The sequence below is a fragment of the Ursus maritimus genome, unplaced genomic scaffold (assembly GCF_017311325.1).
Source record: "Ursus maritimus isolate PB19 unplaced genomic scaffold, ASM1731132v1 scaffold_32, whole genome shotgun sequence".
NCBI lineage: Eukaryota > Metazoa > Chordata > Mammalia > Carnivora > Ursidae > Ursus > Ursus maritimus.
The window spans coordinates 15157796-15171102 of NW_024425786.1; the positions used below are offsets into that span (position 1 = coordinate 15157796).

The following is a 13307-nucleotide window of genomic DNA, read 5'->3' on the forward strand; positions in this document are numbered from 1 at the left end:
CGGCGGCTCCCTCCCCCTTCCGTTTATCTTCCGATATCTGTGCACAGTTTCATGGCTCCCCGCTTCGTACCTCAATACTCAGCGCTGGAGATGTTCATTTGTAGAGATCCAGATGCGTCTTCCTGCGTCTCAGGCTGGTTCCGTGGTTGTTTAGGCTGGTCTGGTACCTATCCAGCTCGACTCGGGGGACCGGCTGAAAACGGTGTCTCCTACTCCTCCGCCATCTTAACTCCTCCCCAGTATTTTTCTTTTAATTAACAAAACTCTTATCGAAATCACGCCCCAGATCACTTCATGATAGTACTCTGGGTCCTTTTTTATATTAGTGATTCTTATTATGTAGGTGATAGACTCATGATGGTTTGTGAGAACACCACAGATATTTTCAACCAAATCCTTAATATGTTATTATATTCATTAAAAGGCAGGCAGTTTATTGGGATCTAAATTTTAAATTGCTGGGGCACCTGGGTGGCTCAGTCGGTTAAGCGTCTGCCTTTGGCTCAGGTCATGATCCCACGGTCCTGGGATTGAGCCCCACATTGGGCTCCCCGTTTGGAGGAAAGCCTGCTTCTCCCTCTCCCTCTGCCACTCCCCCTGCTTGTGCTCTCTGTCAAATAAATAAATAAAATCTTAAAAAAAAAATTTTAAATTGCCTTTTTTCCAATTACTGTGAGGGTATATTACAGTTTAGTTATTCAAAATAGTTGGAGCCTATAGTTGGGTACTTTTTCCTTGCCAAACTGAAGGATAAAAATATAACTGATAGGGGTGCCTGGCTGGCTCAGTCAGTAGAGCACTGGGACTCAGAGTCATGCGTTTGACCCTCATGTTGGGCAAAAAGCTTACTCAAAAAACAAACAAAACACACACACACACACACACACACACACACACACACACACACTCTGACACAGTTCTATAAATGACAATATAGTGTCTCGATCTCCTAAAGGACTGGTGGTAGCCACAAGTGCTTTGTGATCTGACACAAGCCTAGATCTTTAGAAGTAATTTTAGTATACTGAGTCCTAAAGTTAAATTTTTTTTTTTTTTTTTACTATAGGGGGCGCCTGGGTGGCGCAGTCGTTAAGCGTCTGCCTTCGGCTCAGGGCGTGATCCCAGGGTCCTGGGATCGAGCCCCACATCAGGCTCCTCTGCTGGGAGCCTGCTTCTTCCTCTCCCACTCCCCCTGCTTGTGTTCCCTCTCTCGCTGGCTGTCTCTCTCTCTGTCAAATAAATAAATAAAATCTTTGAAAAAAATTTTTTTTTACTATAGCATAGCCCTACAATTTCATAAAGCCCATTGGCAGCAGTTTACAGGTAGTGAAAAGATCAGTATATTAAGGTGGTATCAATCAGTGACTTTCAAACATTTCTTACTACAACTCACAATAAGAAATATAATGACTCTATGACTCAGAACAAATTACAAATTTAAATAAAAGAAATAAATATTTCTTAAAACAATATTACCCTTGCTCCTGTAATGCAATGGCAATTTTTTATTCTCCATTTTCAAAAATGTTGGTTGTACGTCACTAATTTCTGTCTAAGATTAATTTGATGTCTTGTAGTTTACATTCAAACCCAATCTCACACAGAAGTCATTCAGATTTGTCAGACTAAGAAAAACGTTGCACCTATCCCAAACCTTCTATCAAATGAACCATCTTTCCCCACATGTCCATGCCAAATCACTCCGAAAATCTCAAAGTCAACCACAGTTTCCATAGGATTGGGAGAGACTTTAATGGACTATATGGTGCCTAAAGATGAAAGAGCCTCTGGAGCTTATCATGTATTTCACAGGGCACGTCTCATACTGCATGTGCTTAATAAGCTAGTCTCACACTGCTTCTAATGATTACAGTTCAGCTCTACAGAGTGATTTCTGTCAACACATTTCCATTTTGAAATTAGTGAGTCACAACCAACATTTTTAAATTCTTTTTTTTTCTTTTCTTCCCTTTAGGTAGGCTCCACGCCCAACGTGGGGCTTGTACTCATGACCCTGAGATCAAGAGTCCCGTGCCCTACTGACTGAGCCAGCCAGGCACCCCATACCCAACATTTTAAAAAGAAGAGACTAGAGTAGAAAATGTCAGTGTATTACATGTAGTAAGTGATTAAGGCTTGTGAAATGATGAGCACAAAAGAGAACTGAAACAGTCCTTTCAATTAACCTAAATAAAACTAAATTCCTCTTGTCGAATTCCACCAGCCTAACACTGATATCCTTTGCCAGCTGCTCTTCCAACGCCAGTAAAAGCAGAATACTGGCATCAGATATCACTTCCGCCAACAGAGAACTCCCAGGATTTGCTAGTCACTAACTTATGCCTGCTAATCTATTCTGTAAATATTACACTATGATGAGCCTCTTATCTTCCATCCAATACTTCTCTACAAGAAGCCAACACTGCTGTAGGTTATAACAGTGAAGGTGAGAAGGAAAGACATGCACAGGAGGGCAGGGATTCACTTACCTGGTTTGAATGGGAATGTCACCCCTTCACCAGAACTATCAGTGGAGCCTGAATTAGCATCGATTCCTTCACCCTCAGAAATACTCTCAGCACCATTACGTACAGGCTCAGCTTCTTCTCCATTTTCTTCCACAGTTTTTACTTTTTTTAGGTCAGAGGGGTCTCTTCCAGGATGAAACCCTTGGCTCATTTTATCCTGCTCAGATTCAAGTACTCTGTCACCTGAAAGCTCCTCTTCAGCTTTAGGCTAAAGCATAAATGAACACAGAGGTTACATGATTTTTACCATGTAAATATGCATGAAAATCTACACCTATCCCCTCAAAAGACACAAGAAAACATGTCACTACAAAAAAGGATGTCTGTGTTCAGCAAATGGTACTAGAATGCTAAGTTTATTTAAAACACTTTTCTCATTTCATCTCTTGGCATAGAGAAGACAAGTCACATGGCTACTGAAATGCTTTAACATGACTAATGAAATCTAAATGTACCAAAGGTTAGAATGGAAAGAACTGTTAATCCTTGCACTTGTTGGATATGAAAGAGTCCTAGTCAGAAATCTAAATCAAGCACTCCTACTCTTGCCACTAAGGCTCAGCAAATATAAAAAGAAACATTAGAAGGTATTTTTTGTGTTCCTGTTGCTGCTAAATGGAGAGTCTGATGAATAAAGTATCACGGTCCTACAAAGCTGATCATCTCTTGTTTTACAAGGAGGTCACTTGTTAGTTAAAATCTACTTTGTTTTATCAGTTCTTAGAATTCTCTGTGGTTGTACCCTTATTCAAATTACATATGGAAAAGTGCTTGGCATATATTCCTCTACAGAGGGAGAAACCTGGGTTCTGGTGCATCCTATTTTTATTTTTTAAAGATTTATTTTTATTTCTTTTTGAGAGAGAGAGAGAACACAGGTGGCAGGGGCAGAGGTAGAAAATCTCAAGAAGACTCCATGCTGAACACGAAGCCCGATGTGGGGCTGGATCTTAAGACCCTAAGATCACAACTTGAGCCAAAACCAAGAGTGGGACGCTTAACCTCTGTGTCACCCACGTGCCACGGGTGCATCCTACTTTTATAAAAAGCAAAATAGAATTGAAGTTATTCACCAGATGATTTTTGACCACCAGTTTCAGATATTAAACAAAAATTAATTTCTTGGGGCACCTGGGTGGCTCAGTTGGTTGTGGGATGGAACCCCATGACAGGCTTCTTGCTCAGCGTGGAGTCGGCTTGGGATTCTCTTCTCTCTCTCCCTCTGCCCCTCTCCCTGCATGCACTCTCTCTCTCTAAAAATTAAAAAATTAAATAAATAAAATCTTAAAAAAAAAATTTCTTGAGGGCCATGTATGAACCATCAAATTTCCTTGATGCAAAGTTGTCCATGAACTTTATGTCTTTCTTTATCATGAAGGGTAAGCGCTCTAAAAAACAAGCCTTTGGAAGAAGCACTCAGAGGAAACAGACATTCTAACTGATAAATTCATGCTAGGAAAGCAAAAAATAGAGGCTCTGTTGAATTCATTCAACAGAGGATTTTATAAAAGAACGTCATATACACAAGCAAGTGGTTACCCCAATTGATTCATAAAATTATGTTTTTTTTAAAAAAATTAAAGAGTTACAAATCCTACTTTCTTACATAAGTGAAATATTATAACAGGTATACTACTAGTCAATTTTCTTCTAACATACAAACACAAATTCGCAAACACACACACACACACACACACACACCCCGTATGTGCACGTGTGCTTTCTTTACTCCCGCAACAGGAAAACACAACATGGAAACCATCAAAAGACAGACACACATAAAAATTTCAAGAAAATAAAGGTTGAAATTATTTCTTTTTAAAACATGGCGCAGAGTGAGCATCTTTTAAAGTTTGAGAAAAAAACAGATCTCCCAAGTTTGAATCACAAATCAACAACCTTACTCTTTCTTATTCTACGCTCTATTGTAGTCTAACTTATAATGACCTTGCAATGTCACCTTCTAATTAAGTATAGATCATCAAGAAGATCTTTAATAATTTGGCATCAGAGTCTATCAATGGTACTTAAACTTATTAAAGAGCAGTATAACTACATTATACAATTATATGGAGTTTTTTTTCAGAGCTTATAAAATGAGGAAAAATGTTAGAGAAAAAATATATAATGTCCTCTTCTCTGTACCTAAAATCAGGAAAAGAAAGTCTATTGGATGTAAGTAGAGAATGTATTACTTGGAAAGCTGATTTCTAACTGGAAGAAGAGGTGTAGAGAAACTTGGTTCCATGAATGACAAAGCATAATTCAGAGAACACAAAATCACTGAGGTGTCTGAGGAACGCTGTTAGAAGGATATTTTTCAAGGGAATCACAAAATTAGCTGCATTAAATATTTATGATGATTATTTTTCTTTTAGCTGGATGAAGCTCTCTTAAATTTGTTTGTAACTATCTAACAGTTCCTAAAATGTTTACTAACAAAACCAGATTGAAGAAAGGAAACACCTTATTGGCTGGACTGTTAAAGGTTAAACTTTTATAGGGAGTTGTTAAAAGAAGACGTTAGTTGATAAAACTTCCTATTGAACTCATGAGTATTTAAAGTGCCAGAAAGACCAGACAACTATATATGTAATAATTGATGAAATATCTTAATATTTTAAAACAAACTTGAAGATACCTTGACCAGCAATTTTAAGATGAAGCACCCTTCACGTTACCCTTCTAGGGTATAATTTATAGAATTTGATAAAATATTCGCAATGATTTAACAGCCCAATATATAACCTAAAATACGCTAATATCTGAAACACATTCTTTTAAAGGCTGAGAAAAATTTATTAAGAAAAGGAGAGCTTGAGGATCAGTGAAAATAAAGATAATGACAGTATGCACTAAACTACTCTAATAAATGCTCAACTATAGGAAAGACAAGGAATTGGATTTCTGGGGGGGGAAAAAAGGTCTGTGTGCAAATAATCAAACTCTTTTTTATTATACTTTTAAACTATCAGGTTAAGAAAAAGGTGATTAATTCAAAATGAGTCAAAACTGTTCTCATGTATGAAGAATAACAACCTGAAGCAGGTTTTAGCCAACTATGGTTCATGGGCCAAATCTGGCTCATCCCGTTTCTGTACAGTGTGCAAGGTAAGGATGGTTTCTGCATTTGTGGTCACTGAAAACATTCTAAAGAAGAATATTTTATGACACATGAATATTATTTGAAATTCAAATTTCAATTTCTGTCAATGAAGTTTTGCTGGAATATAGTCACATTCATTCATTTACACATTGTTTATGGCTGTGTTTGGGCTACAGTAACAGAGCTGAGAAATTGTGACAAGGATCATATAGTCTACAAAGTCTAAACTATTTACTATCTGGACCATTACAGGAAATGTTGGCCAAACCCTGACCTAAAGAAGAGGATGAATATTTGCAATAGTGCTGGCCTACCTGTTTAATATTAAAAAATGCTTAGAAATCTAGCAAAGGAATATGAAGTATAACAGAAGAAACTGAATAAAAAACAGCGGAATCTAAAGAGAAACCAGTTTATGAAGCTCTTACAGCCATACCAGGAATGTATGAGATTCCCCTGCCTCTGGAAGGTATTTTATTCGCTGTAGGAGCAACATTTTCTTGGTCAGCTGCAAGACAAGTGCAGCAACTATTTGCACCTCTACAACTTCCTGCCAATTCTTAGCCCCTGATAACCACACTGAAATCACTTCTATGAAACATTTTAGTGGTTGCTATGGAACTAACTGTGACATCAGTAGAGCATCATGTAAGAGCAGTAACAGGACAGGAGGAAGTAACAAAGGGGTACTGTGAACTGCTTGGAAAGGGTAAGAATTATAACTAGATAGAAAAGCCTTTTGAAATAAATGCATTTAAAGTCACTTTAAAATAATCTGTATATTCTAATGCAATCACCTTATGCATTTAATAAAAATTATTTTAATAGAGTAGATGTTAAGAGTTCATAAAGAAAAAAGCAACATACAGATTTTTTAGATTACTCTTCATTTATAGGCTTCAGTACATAGCACTAAGGATACTGAGATTATAGACTATGAAACTGATAGGACACTCCTTAGGACTAATTCTACCCTTGTTTCTTCCTTACATGGTCTCTTGTCATGCTGTAACCTACAGCAAAATCTGGTATGGGTTAGTTCAAACAGACAAGTCATATGTGAAAAGTTGTTACTGGGATGCAGTTAAAAGATGACAGATCCAAAATGAATTTCCCGAAAATGTACTTGATGATTTCTACCACCACTGCTGCTGAGTATTTGGGGAAAAAAAAAAGTTTCCATTTTTCTTTATCAGAGTAGCCTTTCCATCTAGCTAACAGAAGGAAAAATTCAACTGAGGGGGTTGGGGATTAATAAAAAATTAAGCAGTAACTTAGTTTTGCCATTTTAGAAGAGCCATTTTGAAAGAGAGACAAGAATGAGATGAAACTGAACATGGTATCAAAAATCGTTTTTTTAAAATTCTGTAGGTGGACCAAAACCAATCAGACTCAGCTCGATATATCACGTTTTGTTTGAAAAGCAGTATCTCAAAAAATAGATATAAACCATACTTGTCTTAGGAAATGGCACCACTACTCTGAAGATAAGCTAAAGAGACTTACTTTGCCCCTTACCTCCACTTCTGCCTCTAACACCTCTTCAGTGGTTCGGGTCCGATCTTTTGGTTTCTTCCACATCTTTGGTGCAGTTATAGCTGTCTGAGCTGAAATACAAGATCAGGGCCATTACTTCCCACTGCAAAGTGATGTTTGGAAATACCGAGTCTAAAATGATACCTGTATTCAAATTTAGCAGAACACAAGAGGGCTTCACCCATGTGGAAGAAACAGCTGAATGATCAAGTGAACAACTGTGTGGCTGTGGCCCAGAGATCGCACCGGCACATTTCTTAGGCACAAACCGTTCACATCAGTACGTACAGCCTTCCAAACAGTGTCCTAGGTTCCTCCTATGTCATGGTTAGGACACATAATTCAGTATGTGGTATCTATACAAGAAATTGGCCCACCAGCCAATTCTAGACTTGGGTCTGCTTCTATTATTAATTAACTATGTGATCTAAAGCAAGTCACACTTCTCAGGTACCTGCATATTTAACTATAAAGAGGGGAGTGAGATTAGATGGTATCTAAGGTTCCTTTAAACTACAAAAAATATCAAATTCCAGCTTCTGTTTTTTAAAGCTTTCTAGATAACAAAAGAACACTGACTAAGATCTCATTAGCTAGGCGCACTTCTACAGCACTCAGGTCTCACTTCAGATCAATACTGTCAGTCTAGTTGTTCATACTGCTGGGGAGAAAATCAAGAAAGATAACCTAATTTTTACTGATTATATTGTATCAGAAGTTCTAGATGGAAAATTAAGTCTACAAAGGATTTTTAAATATTCATTTGGCTTGCAAATTCCACAAAATCATTCAGCATTTGGATGTACAATTTAAAGACTAAACATCAGATAGCAAATAGAATATATTAAAAGGATCCTACAGAAGTCAACACATGAGTCAACAGACAGAAGTGAGGTATGACAGGTAGATGGGTAGGGAGAAGAGTCAAAGAAAGGCCACTTAACAAATAATTACCAAAAGTGAATAAACACAAAGCTGAAAGGTACCCTGTACTGTTGTTTGCCTACAGAAATATAAGATCACTCATCAAGCAAAACCAACCAATCTCTCTGGACAGCCTACTCTTTTTCAGAAGAACAGCAGAATATGAACACTTAACACTGTTCTGGGGAACAAGGCAAAGGAAACATTTATCATTCTTCTCAAAATTATTGCACCATCATAAAAAATACTCTTGTAAATCTCCTTTGTTACACACACCTCAATTTTTTTTTTTTTTAATACTTCCCCTCATGGACCGTAATGGACAAGAAAACATTAGATGACTGTTATTTTTCTCGGTGACCTACTCAAAGAAAACTATTTTCCCAAAGTATGGAATTAAGATTATGGTAACCATGCATGAGTTTAAATTTCCTACTGCCTCACAGTCTTATATTGTATATGCATATTCATGTATGTATGTATGTATATAGTGGTTCCTTTTCATTTTTTATGGATTTTCTGATTTTATATAACCAGTCTGTTTTATGTGCATCTCTTCAAAATGTGAATAATTCTGCTTCCACAGCAGAATCCTTTTTAAGAGTTAAAGTTTAGGCAACAGGTACATTTTATTTTAAATTTTATTTCATATGTGCATAAATTTGGCTCTAAATTCCATTCAGAGAAAAGGGGAAGACCATTTTCTGGAGGATTCTTTGGTATCAAATATACACTCAGGAGTGGTTTCCTCCAAACAACAAAAACCAAAGACATAGACAGACTTTATTTTTTAAGAATATATCAACCGTACCCACAACCGAAAACCATCAAAAACAAAACAAAACAAAACAAAAAAAACAACCCCAAAATACCCATTTCTTTCAGGGACAACATAACATTTAACATGCTTTTTAAAAAAGAGCTACTTATGCAGCAGAAATTGTCACTCTGTTTAAGGGGCTATTTAAAGTTCTGATTTAAAGTAGTAATTCACGAAAAGAAGTGAGAGAAAACACACACTTCTTTAGGAGCTATGCAGTCTTTTGAAAACCTCAACACAGATACACACATACCCAGTGTCTGGAGAGATTATGATATACATCCCCTCTCCTACCATTACTGATGGAGAGGTGTGCTAAACTTTGGGTGTGCTGTAGTGTGGAGGAGAGAAGAGTGGGGAGGAAGACAGAGACATCAACTCTGATTTACCGGACAATTAATCTTGAATTAGCTAAAATAAGAGAATTACATTTAAGACATTGTCTCAGATTTGTTCTGTCCTATCTAGTCCATTCCCAATGACTACGCCTTAGATTAGGCCCATATTATTGCAGTGGTGTTACTATAAGATGGTCTCGTAACTGTCTCTGATTCTTACTTTAAGACATCATATACAATACTGATGGATGGCCTTTATAAATAATTGATCTGACTGGGTTATTCTTTTATTGAAAGTATTCTTTAAGGCATCACGCACCATGCCAAGCAGAGTTCCTTACACAGAGTGGGCACTTAAATTTGTTGACTAAAGAAATAGCAGCTCTATGTAAAAGACGTAATACTGACATTCCCAAGACAAAGACATGGATTCTTTCCCCCTTGTCTTGAATGAAAGCACCATAGGACAAGTGATAACCTCTGTATGAGATTCATAATGATCATAATTTAGAGATACCTAGAGCAGCTTCCCCTACCCCTCATAACAACCCAACTCTTAAAGGCACATTTAATTTCCACTACTTTAAAATACAAAATAAGGAAACGTAAACAAAAAAGCAATACTATGATTTCAAGACTTTTGCCAATTTTTACATTATTGGCAGAAAAATGATGTTTTCCTTGAGTACTCTTGTTAGGAAATGACTAATAGAGAAATTCAGAAAAATACTGGGGACACAGACAAGTTTAATGATTGGGTTTTAGAAAGCTTTTTTGTCTTTTCTCTTACAGAGGTTTTAGAATTTATGCCAAGACTGCATCAAGTTAGAAATGTTCCCATTTTCCGCTCTCACCCCTGGAATGGAATACAGACTCCAGAAAGTTGTGTTATCAAAACTATTGTAACTGGTAATGACTCCATTTTAAAAAAGAAAGCATAATGCAATACATTTTAATGACATCTGGTAAAGGCCTGACAAGTCATTCCTGTAAGTAGAAGAGTCCCTTGTTTTTCATTTACTTTTTATATGGCCTCTATTGGAGTCAAGGTGCTAATCTTGCAAATTAAAAGCTAACAGCTCTCCCTCTGAAACTCAGGAGGTAAGTGCTGGGCTTGGAGAAAGGGGGCTAACAGAGAAGATTCATAAATTGACTGAGTTTTATTAAACCCATGTAATTTTTTTTTAAAGATTTTATTTATTTATTCGACAGAGATAGAGATAGCCAGCGAGAGAGGGAACACAAGCAGGGGGAGTGGGAGAGGAAGAAGCAGGCTCATAGCGGAGGAGCCTGATGTGGGGCTCGATCCCATAACGCCGGGATCACGCCCTGAGCCGAAGGCAGACGCTTAACCGCTGTGCCACCCAGGCGCCCCTAAACCCATGTAATTTTGCAGTCTTCCCTGAAGCCTGACATAATTAGAATACTGAGAAAAACTATTATGTAAAATGGTAGATCACATAAGAATAATCAATAGATCACAATCAATAATCAATAGTTAAGAGACAGAGACAGAATGCATCCTGAAGAGCTATGGTGTGTGTGTAAAACATGATCGAGAACATACACTGTCTCTTTGCAGGAGTATGGGTGCTAAAGAAAGTCCTGGTTACTAGTCTGAACTCCTGACTCTAAGAGATGTCAGCAATGGTGTGTAGTAAGTACAAGGATGACACACATGCCTCCTATCACTAGCATAATGCTATTTCTGTATCTAGACTATTCTTTCTTCTCTTAGTCCTGCCAGTCACGATTCCTACATATACACAGACTGTCACTCACCTTAAGACTTAGAAAAATTCCCCAAAATTGGGAGGAGGAGCTTGGAGGGTAGAAATTTAGTAAAAAGGATGGAAATAGTCAGCTTCCTTACATATTTTCCAACATGCAGGGTTTTATAAAAAAATATTTATAATCTTTCTCCTTCTTAATTTTTAAGTAGGCTCCACACCCAATGTTGGGCTTGAACTCATGACCCAGAGATGAAGAGTCGTACATTCTACTAACGGAGCCAGCCAGGTGCCCCACATGTATTTTCTTCTAATCATAAAAGAAAGATAAATTCACTGAGGAACACTTATAAATATATTTAGACAGATAAAAAATTGGAAAAAAATATCTTTATTTCTGAGATATTGTGAAAATTTTGGCCGAATTTCTTGCCAGCATTTAAAAGACACAAGTATATGTACACTACGTAGTTTTATAATCTTTGTTTTTTTAAAACGAACTGCAAACAAGAATGTAAACCTCTATAGTTTCAATCTTTCAGTAGGAACTGTCATAACAAATTAACTTAGTCAAAATTCTTGTATGTTCCATCTACTACATTTTTATTAAGGGAGTAAAAGAAAAGTTCACAGGTTGGTATTTGAAAGCAAGTAAATCATGAAAGATAAAATAATAGGCAATAAAGAACTATAAAAGGCCTAGACGTACGTGACTTTTATTAAGTCACTTTAGTCAAGAGTAAGTAGGAAGAAAGAAAAACTTCCTGACTAGTCTCTAGGAAGTGCACCTTAAGATGGAATTACACTGCTGAAGTGTCAACCAACTGACCAGGACCAACTCACAGCAAAGATTTTTATGAGCTGCTTCTAATAGCAAAGATTTGGCTTTGGGCTAGTTAGATTAGGCTAACGGCTTAAAAACAGATTAAGTTAAAAAAGATAAATGGCAAAATAAAAAATTATATCCATATTACATTTATTACCATGTAAAATACTTACGTAAAGTCTGGAAGGAAATGAGGAAGTTTAATGTTAAGACTCAGACTACGATATTTGAACAATGGGGGCCTTCCTCTGTTCTTCAATATTTGTAACAATAATTTAAAGTTTGAAGAAACCAGAGAGTGTGAAGATTTTTACTCATTGTTTCAATCTTGTTTTATCTTACATGACTGAAGTGGAAGTATTTTGTTCTCGATTTTAGGGCTGTTCTCTATAAAAATACTACTGAAATAAATTTTAAGAACTGTTGATCTTCTCCTTCCAGGATGCCTGGGTTGCTCAGTCAGCTGTGTCTGCCTTTGGCTCAGGTCATGATCCCAGGTTCCAGGGATCCAGCCCTGCACTGGGCTCCTTGCTCAGCAGGGAGTCTGCTTGTCCCTCTGCCTGCTGCTCCCTCTCTGATAAATAAATAAATAAATAAATAAATAAATAAATAAATAAATAAATAAAATCTTTAAAAAATAAACCTGTTAATCTTACCAAAGATGTTAGAATTTTACATTTGTTTTTTGATCTACAGTGGACTTGGAGAACTCATGGAGCTCTTTGACAGCATTTGTTTTATACCAAAAAGTGGAAGCATCATCATTCCACAGAGATTAAAAGAATGCGAAAGGGGTGACCACACAGGAGAGGTAAACTTTTAGTCGCAAGTATTCCACTAGCTATGCATTATAAATCTGAAAACAACTTTTACTGACGATACCATGTTGGTAATGTACATGTACATGGTAGATGTATATGAACTTGCTTCTTTACTAGACCACTTCTTATTACTTATTTCTTCAGTAGTTAAGTAAGTGCCCAGTAAACTGTTAAGGGTTAATAAAATTTCAATTTTTTTCTGGTGCCAAAAAGGGAAAAGACCTTTTCTACTTTCCCTTTTCTCAGATCTTTGCCTAAAGAAAGCTTGTAATTGTAAATCCTTCCTCTATCCGTCTGATATATACATATATCTTTTTAAATGCTCCTTTTAAAAAATATCCTTTTAAAAGACTCCTGGCGGACTCAGGAATGTTTTTCTTAAGAGTCTGGGAGCCATCTCTCTCCCTGTAATCATGGGAGTTTCTTCTAGGCAACTACCTGCTTATCATAAACATATGCAGAGTTTAATTTCTCCTCTGGTTAAAGGCAAATGACTAACACAGATGGACATCCCAACTACAAAGAGAATTTCCGATGAACTAGATACAACAGAAATGGTGCTGGTACAGTCTTGCTACATGAGGACAAATTATCATTATCTTGAGAACAGGTATGTGATGAATTTCATTTGCCTGGCTTCAGGAAAGGGTGAGATTTCATTCTTCTGTAATCTCATTA

General features: G+C 36.9%; 1 protein-coding gene across 3 annotated transcripts in view; it reads right to left on the minus strand.

The window, feature by feature from the left end:
• EIF4G3 (eukaryotic translation initiation factor 4 gamma 3) overlaps nucleotides 1-13307 on the minus strand; it is a 361657-nt gene that overhangs the window by 111045 nt on the left and 237305 nt on the right. For all 3 annotated transcript variants that reach the window (XM_040645901.1, XM_040645903.1, XM_040645902.1), the window contains 2 exons: nucleotides 7153-7241; nucleotides 2490-2736 (listed from right to left, as the gene is read on the minus strand). In XM_040645901.1, the coding sequence (XP_040501835.1) occupies nucleotides 2490-2736; nucleotides 7153-7241 (336 nt within the window). The remainder of the gene's footprint in view (nucleotides 1-2489; nucleotides 2737-7152; nucleotides 7242-13307) is intronic.